Below are 7,979 nucleotides of genomic sequence, written 5' to 3' on the forward strand. Positions count from 1 at the left end.
TAATAACCACAAGGAATCTCATTATACCATCTTATCTCCAAACTGCCTCATAATGAGAGTTTTTCTTCTGAAGCCAATTTCTTTGCTTGATTATTTAGAGAAATAACTACAGGTTTCTTTAAAGGATACAGCCTTTTCGTGAGTCTCCCTCTTGCTTTGCATCTTATGAAGCAAGATGTAAGAAAATCTACTTGAGCAGACATGCAATGTTTGCTTTGGCATTTCTATATTAAACCTTTTGAGTGTGATGGGTCTTTCTGTGTGAGAACATAGATTCCCACCAGCCCATCTCCAGGGAGCCATTAAGAGTTTTGATTGCATAGGCTACAACTAGGAGCAAGCCCCACTGAACATATTAAGTCTTGCTTCCAAGTAGGCATGCGTAGGTTTGTGTTGATATGAATAATGTTTCTTGAAATGAATGGAAATATGTGCACCAGAAAAGCACAATGTAGACCACTATCCATATTAGAGAACAGTCATACTATCTTTGTCAGTGTGGCCAGTCAATGCCATACTTTGGAGGTGGCAGCTAAACACTTGAGAAGCTGGGCCTGCTCCCTTCCTCCATGCTTATGCATGAGCACAAAGTGAACTTGCCATGCAATGCAGATATCCACACCACTTGTTCATTTCTTAAATGTGTGCTAAAGTGCCATAATACATACAATGAGACAACCATCATAGAATTTGTTGCATTCTGTGGTTGCTGTAGCTCCAACTCTTACTTGTTCTATTGCTCTGGGTGCAGAAAACCTATGCTTACATGCATTGCTGCAGTGTTTTGTCATGATTTCCTGTTTTTACTAGTTTGCTTAATGGTGGTTCCTATGCTCTCAAAGACAGGTGTGTTGTTCATAATAACGGTGGTGTTTCAAAGAGGACACGAAAATATTTCCCTCTCATTGAGGCTGTTCTCTTTCTCCTAGAGGTAAAAAAAAAAAACCTGGCTTCTTTTCCCAGTTAAAATCAAGATTAATCATAAAAACAAAAGCAGTCATATTGGTCCATGAGAAAAATAAATAAACCTCCCAAATCCACAGTTGGGCATAGTGCCGGCCCAGCCATTAGGCAGGGTGAGGCCACTATTTCAGGCGGCACATGCCCCCAGGCAGCATGCTCACATGTGTCCTACCTGACCACTGCCAGCAGCTGGGAAGAGCTGCCACTCTCAATGCTGATTGCATCCATTTCGAGTGAGATCTCACCCAAAATTGGTGCCAATGCTGGTGTGGCAGGATGCACGGAGGCAGCAGAACAGGCAGTGGCAGGAGCATGTAGGTGGTGGCAGGAGTAGTAGGAGCAGCAGGGCAAAGTGGCACTTCCCATTTCGCCTCAGGCAGTGGAATGGGACGCAACGCCTCTGGTTGGGCACTGTTTTTATCAGGACCATTCAATATGTTGCAAAGTATTTAGCAAGTTTTCAACTTCTCCAGAGCACTTCATGCACCAAAAGGCTATACAAAGCAGGCCAGGAGGCATAAACGGACACGCAAAATCAATGACTATATCAGTCTTTCCAAACCTAACATCCTCCAGACATTTTGCACTAGAACAGGACTTCACTTTCAAATTCCCACCATCCTTGGCCATTGGTCAAACGTGGTGTAGTGGTTAAGAGCGGTGGACTCGTAATCTGGTGAACCGGGTTCACGTCTCCGCTCCTCCACATGCAGCTGCTGGGTGACCTTGGGCTAGTCACACTGCGCTGAAGTCTCTCAGCCTCACTCACCTCACAGAGTATTTGTTGTGGGGGAGGAAGGGAAAGGAGAATGTTAGCCACTTTGAGACTCCTTAGGGTAGTGATAAAGTGGGAGTGAAAGGTGGGATATGAAGTCCTCCTCCTCCCCCTCCTCCTCCTCCTCCTCCTCTTCTTCTTCTTCTTCTTCTTCTTCTTCTTCTTCTTCTTCTTCTTCTTCTTCTTCTTCTTCTATCGCATTTATATCTCAATGCTTCTCCAAGAAGCTCAGGATGGTGTACATGGATCTTTTCCTCTTCCATTAATCCCCACAACAGCCCTTTGGCATAGGTTAGACTGAGAAGCACTGACTGGCCCCAGGTCACCTAGTAAGCTTCACGGCCAGGTCTCCTAGTTCTAGTACAACACTCTAACCACTACACCACAGCTTGGGGCTGATAGTAGTTGTAGTCCAAAATGTCATGAGGTCACAAAGTTTTATTTATTAGTTTCATATCCTACCCTTCCTCACAAAGGAGCCCAGAAGAACCCAAAGGTTCAGAAAGGAGCATCTATATCTATAATACCCCACCCAGTCCTCTTATCACACAACACATGCATTACTATAACTTCAGATATTACTACAGTTTTTCACAATAAAAAACAACCCTCAAACACACTGCAGTAATTAGGCTACACTGTATGGCTCTTTCAGGACCAGAATATCTTGAACCACTCTTGCCCATGCATTGGCAACCTCCACATTGGATGACTGCAAAGTGCTTTATGTACGGCTGCCAAGAAGCTGCAACTAGCGCCTAATATGGCAACGTAACTCACTGGAGCAGAACAGCTCCATTATATTACACCACTGCTGAAAGATTTGCATTGGCTGCCAATTAGCTACCAGGCTAGGTTTGGGCGACTGGTACTACTGTATAAAGGCCTCTGCAGTTTGAGATCAGAATACCTAAAAGGTTGTCTCATCCCTTATGCACCAAACCCAGCAGGTACCATAATATCAGGAGATCTATTCCACGCAGTGTCAGTTCTCCTTCAACAAGTCCTTCAACATTTCTTTGGGATGTTTCATAGGATAATAAGTGATCTAACAATTATGAGATGAAACTTTTATTATAATGGGAGGGAATAAAATTATTCCATGATTGTTATTTCCAAACTGCCCTTTCTCCAAAGAGCACAGGGGGGGGGGGGTGATACACAATAGAGTACTGTAAAAAAAAAGTCTATAAAATCCTTACATTCCATTAGCTATGGAATGTACACAATTAGACTTTTCTACCATTCCTTTTAAGTTTCTGTCCAATGAATTCCTGCAATAAATGCAATGCTTGAACATTCATTAAGTAGAAGCCTTAATGAAATCCACAGGGGGCAAATCCATGACTCCCTCCAGTTTTGCCTACAATAGTGGCTGGGAGGACTGCCAGAAAGTAGAGAGGCCCCTCTAACCCACCCTTACATAATTTGAGCTCTGAATAAACGACCAGGTTTCTGTGTCTGCAATAAAGCAAGCTAGTGTTTCAATATATTAAAAGATGCTCCTGTCAAAATACACCACCTGTCCAGCCTAGGGGTGACTAACCGTTTTGCGCCAGGGGCCTGACTCCAATCAATTTTTGCTGATCTTCTGAAGGCCTGATCAATTTTGGCAACAGCAGCAGCTTAAAAAAAAGTAGATACGGGTAGATGCCTGGTGGGTGCATTAATTTCCCTCACCCCAGACATCAGATTCCCTGAACAAAGAAGGGGGAAAACCCCTCTTCAGCTGATCTGCCCAGATTATCCAAGAAGAAGGGCTCTTTTTCCTCTTCAGGTGTAAGTATAAAGGTGTGAGGTGGCCACATCCACTTTTGGTCACACCCAACAGTGGCATGCAGACCCTGGAGGACTGGCAAGGCTTTCAGCCAGTGAATGTTAACCACTCCTCATCTAGTCTTCTTCAGACATTCATCATATGAACATGAGCATAAATGCATGCATGCTAACTCTATTTTTCTATCCTCTCCATGCACTCAAGGATGACTGCCTGCAGTAGAGGAGTCTCCTGTACTTGTGTAGGCACCCACAATCACCTCCATGTGTTTGGTCAAGTGCCATTATGAACACATGAACAGTGAGAAATACACTGGAAATTCAGATAATTGTTTTCAATGTTTACATAATGTTGTTTAGACTCACACAATTCAGATAATATATTGACACAAGGCTAGACCATCTGAGCCTCACCTTTGGGTATCTGAGATGACTAAAATCATGGTTGCCAGGAATGGGAAAGTCCATGTGAGACAGAAAGAACACTTATGGGCTTTGCAAGACCATCACATTCCAGATTTCTGGTGCTTCCAAAACTTTCCCATACCTGTTTTGGAGATGCTTACTTTGCCTATTTGCATATTATCACTCTACACAAAGCACTGCATATACTGGTTCAGATATAGTCCTGAGAATCAACTCTCCTAGTCACACATTGTCAACACTGAATTGGGTTTTCAAATCTTGACACAACCAAAAACTCTAGTCAAGATGCCCCTGGCATTTACTTTAGAGGGGAAAGTCACCTGAGACCTTAGATATTTCACTGGACCATAAAGAATAAAGACACCTTGCTTTCACCAAACAGGATGATTCAGCAGCAAGATCATTTTGTGCAATGACAAAAGAATGGTGATTGCTCTAGATTCTGCAGATCTCAGTATTAAAACCTTTATTAGCATCACTTTCAAACATTCAAAGTAAATAGGCCAGTACGATCTCGTCACCATATCATTCTGCAGATCTAGAGTGATCTGATACACCAATTCCCTGTCACCATACTGCAATGTGATGAATGTGTCATGAACACATAAAATAACACAACTGACATCTATCACCCATTTAAACACATGCAAAAGTTCTAAAGGATATGACCAATTGACTAAAGAACTTTTCTCCACTCACTTTGTAACAAGACCTGCCATAAAGGTAAATTGGAATGTAGCATTTTGTAATTCACAATACAGTAATGATCAGAATTATATATTGTTTTAATTTAAAGTCTCCATCTTATCTCTTCTGTACTACAACCCCTGACAGAAGCGTTTGAGCCTATTTTTAAGTTGTAAACCATTGCTAAGGACATGAATCATATGAAAGCTGTGACTAACTTGTTCAATCAGTTTTAAAAGTCTGGAGTTTGAAGTGGAGGGTTGATTTTAGTGGACCCATATTAGATAGAGATCTGATAGCCAAAATGGGTAAAAAGGGGGAAAGGTCCCCCGAAAAGCACAAGGGTAGGGTTTCTGTTTTTTGTTTTTTTGCATTATTGGATTAAAGTTCCTGAAAACCATATAAAATTATGGCCTGGTCAATAAAGTCTGAATTCTCAAGAAGTGCTGATGACATCCTCATGAATACTAAATGGACATACTGTGATTTATACTCACTCACACCAAAAGGAATTTATAATGGTCAAATCATCATTTTTTAAAGCCACAATTGAAAGCTGGCTACAGGTAACAAGAACTAGAAGTGACAGACCCAAAGAATGCCTTAAAATGGAGCATGAAAGATTCAATGTGTATCTACCTTATGAATAAAAACAAACAAACTCCCCCTCCCTTGTGTTTTGGTGCATCTTACATTTCCTTAGTTCTCTTTAACTTTTCAGGATAAAGTAGCTCCCAGGAATCAGCACTACACAGAAGCCCAGTCTGCATTGTCCTAGTTCTCTAAAAGCTGATATCCAGTTTATACTAGGAAGTGTTGTGAAAGAAAGGAGCTCTGTTTATTGGGATAAATCTTCAGCAATGGAACACTAGTACCTTTTTATATAAAAAAAGAAAGATACATGTTAAAATGAAAAGGGGTTTAATTACTGTAGATATACAGGATGGAAAAACTCTAATTTTAGCATCAACAGGGATAAAGCACAGAACAACAGGTGAGCAGTTATCCTCATCTTGCAACGTGAGTTTCCTTTTTATATAAATGGGCACCTCACCATCCCCAGGGAGCTGATGGTATGTGGTGTTGAGCCAATCCTCAGTTGCAAAACCTGAAGTGCTTTAGTATGCCTGAGGGAAAGGAATTCAGGGCAGGCTTGAAGAGATTCTAATACTGGCATGCTTTTGATCAAAACTGAACCTTGATTGCTCATGACATGATCTATTAAATTAAAGCTAAGGGGCAATGAATCAGTGACATAATAGAGACTGAGAGACACTTTCTACCCCAGTGTCCCAGTACAAGAAACACAGTTCTATAAATTTTGCAGAATCAGCCAAGAGGAAAAGAAAAATTGACTTGACGATGGGAAAAGAGAGAAAGCTGTGTGTGCTGGTTAGATACATGTCATCAAATGGGAAGCCGGAGAGAAAATGGACAGACAGGAGATCAGATAGGATCCAGTGAGGAAATCTGGCCTCATAGGGGGCTTTTGGCCCCCGACCACATCTCCATAATTCCACCACTCACCACGGAAATCAGGCTACAATTTGTGACACTTTGCCATGCCAGTAAAGCATCTCGGAAATGAAATGTCCGACAGTTTTCACCTGACTTTGAAACAGTTTGATCGACATCTTCCACCCTACACGCAACGCAGCGTATTTTAACTCCTTGATCTCAGCCCTTTCCCACTCGCAGCTCCTCTCCTCGTACATTCAAGTGCGCTTGAATGCACCGAGATGCAGTTCCAGGCTGTGTCAAGTGGAGCAGGAAACTTTCTGCCCCAGAGAGAAAGCGCCACACGGACGCACGAACAGAAGACCACCTCTTCTGTTAAAAATAAGCGGGGGCGGGAGGGCGCGAAGAAGGCGAAACTCCCCCCGAGGGGCGCTAAAACCGAAGAATCATCCAGTGCTGTGGAGGTTTAGCGAGGTTATCATCCTGCTCCCTGAATCTTTTCTAGGGAACAGCGGCAGAGATTGAACCATTCCCACCCCACCCCCAATCGTGCTTGTTATTATCGTGACAATGCTGGCTACTCACGCTACTGTTGTGTCCCGACCAGTGCACCATGGCTTGGTTATGCGCCGAATCCCCCGTGAGGGCAAAGGTCGTGCTCGTCAATTTCAGCTCCTCCAGGCGGAAGCGCGTGGCTTTCCCCGGCAGCTGCTCCGGACTTGCCCGTTCCCGGCTCTCCGGCGGCTTGTCTCTCTCCGCCGGAGCCCCTCGGGGCTTCCGGCTCGCCAGTCGCCTCCGATCCGCGCCGGGCTTCCTCGGGCGGCCCAGGGGCGCCGATCGGGCAGCGCGGCCGGCGTGAGAGTTCCCCGCCGGGCGCCCTTCGGCGGAAGAGAACTTGGCGCGCCCGGCTCGATTCCCACCCAAGGGCGACGCTCGGCGGCCGAGCCGAGCCTCGGGGCGCTCGCCGCTCAGCTGCCGGGAGCCCGCCAGGCTGCGCGATGCAGGTGGCGGGGCGTCTTTCTCCTCAGCGGGGGCAGAAGCGGAAAGGGCTGGATCCCCGGCACTCGCCGGCGGCTCCTCGCCACCACCGGGGCGCCTCTCACCTCTTTCCTCCCCGGGTCTCCTCCTCGCCTCGTCGCCTCTTCGCCCCGCCGTCCTCAAGTGCATTAATAATCCGTCCTGAGGTCGCTGCTGCTGCTCCCGCAGCTGGAGCTGCACCTGCCAACGGCACGAGCTGCAAGTGATTTCTGCCCCGATGAAGCCAAAAGTGAGGATCAAAAGCCATGTCCGGGCAGCTAGCAGAGCAACGTGCCAGCCTGGGTACCAGCCAGTAACTTTTCCCATTGCCCCTGATGCTGGTGGAGGGGCGGGGAGGGAACGTGTGCGAGAGAGAGAGAGAGAGACAGAGAGGGAGAGAGAGCGACGGAGTGAGAGGGAAGCGAAATGGGAGGGGAGTTGGGAGAAGACGGCAGGTGGTGTTTTATTCCGAGGTCTCTTCTTAAAGGAAGGCAGCGGCGATAACTCTCTCGAAGTTTCAGACCCTGGGTGCAGTCTGGGGAGAAGAGGAGGGGGAGAAAGAAGAGAAACACCCCGCTTTCTTTGCTTTCGGAGTTCCCCCTCACCCCCCAAAAGCTGGCGTCGCCGAGCGGGCTTTTGATGGAGGGGGGAAGCCACCACCGCGCGGGGGAGGAGCTGAAGGAGCGCGCGAGCGAGAGCGAGGGAGAGCGGGCGCGCCAGCCAACCCCGGCTGGTGATTTCTCCGGCTTGCCTTTGTAGAAGAAGTCACCACATCGCCTCCCCGCCCCCTCGCGCCGAGCACGGCTGCTTCTCGTCACTGGATCGGGAGGGACGGGCGATCCGCTCGCCCCCTTTCAAGGCGCCCGGCGGCCGCGCC

General features: G+C 46.4%; 1 protein-coding gene across 2 annotated transcripts in view; it reads right to left on the reverse strand.

Annotated features, from left to right (window-relative positions):
* The window catches only part of SORCS1 (sortilin related VPS10 domain containing receptor 1), a 359,470-nt gene extending 351,754 nt beyond the window's left edge, over positions 1-7,716 (reverse strand). For both annotated transcript variants that reach the window (XR_009557597.1, XM_035132751.2), the window contains exon 1: positions 6,671-7,716. Coding sequence is in view for 1 of the 2 variants with exons in the window: in XM_035132751.2 (XP_034988642.2) it covers positions 6,671-7,429 (759 nt within the window). In the remaining variant the exon portion in view is untranslated. The remainder of the gene's footprint in view (positions 1-6,670) is intronic.
* Between the last annotated feature and the right edge of the window lie 263 nt (positions 7,717-7,979).

Source organism: Zootoca vivipara, chromosome 5 (assembly GCF_963506605.1).
Source record: "Zootoca vivipara chromosome 5, rZooViv1.1, whole genome shotgun sequence".
NCBI classification, from domain to species: Eukaryota; Metazoa; Chordata; class Lepidosauria; order Squamata; family Lacertidae; genus Zootoca; species Zootoca vivipara.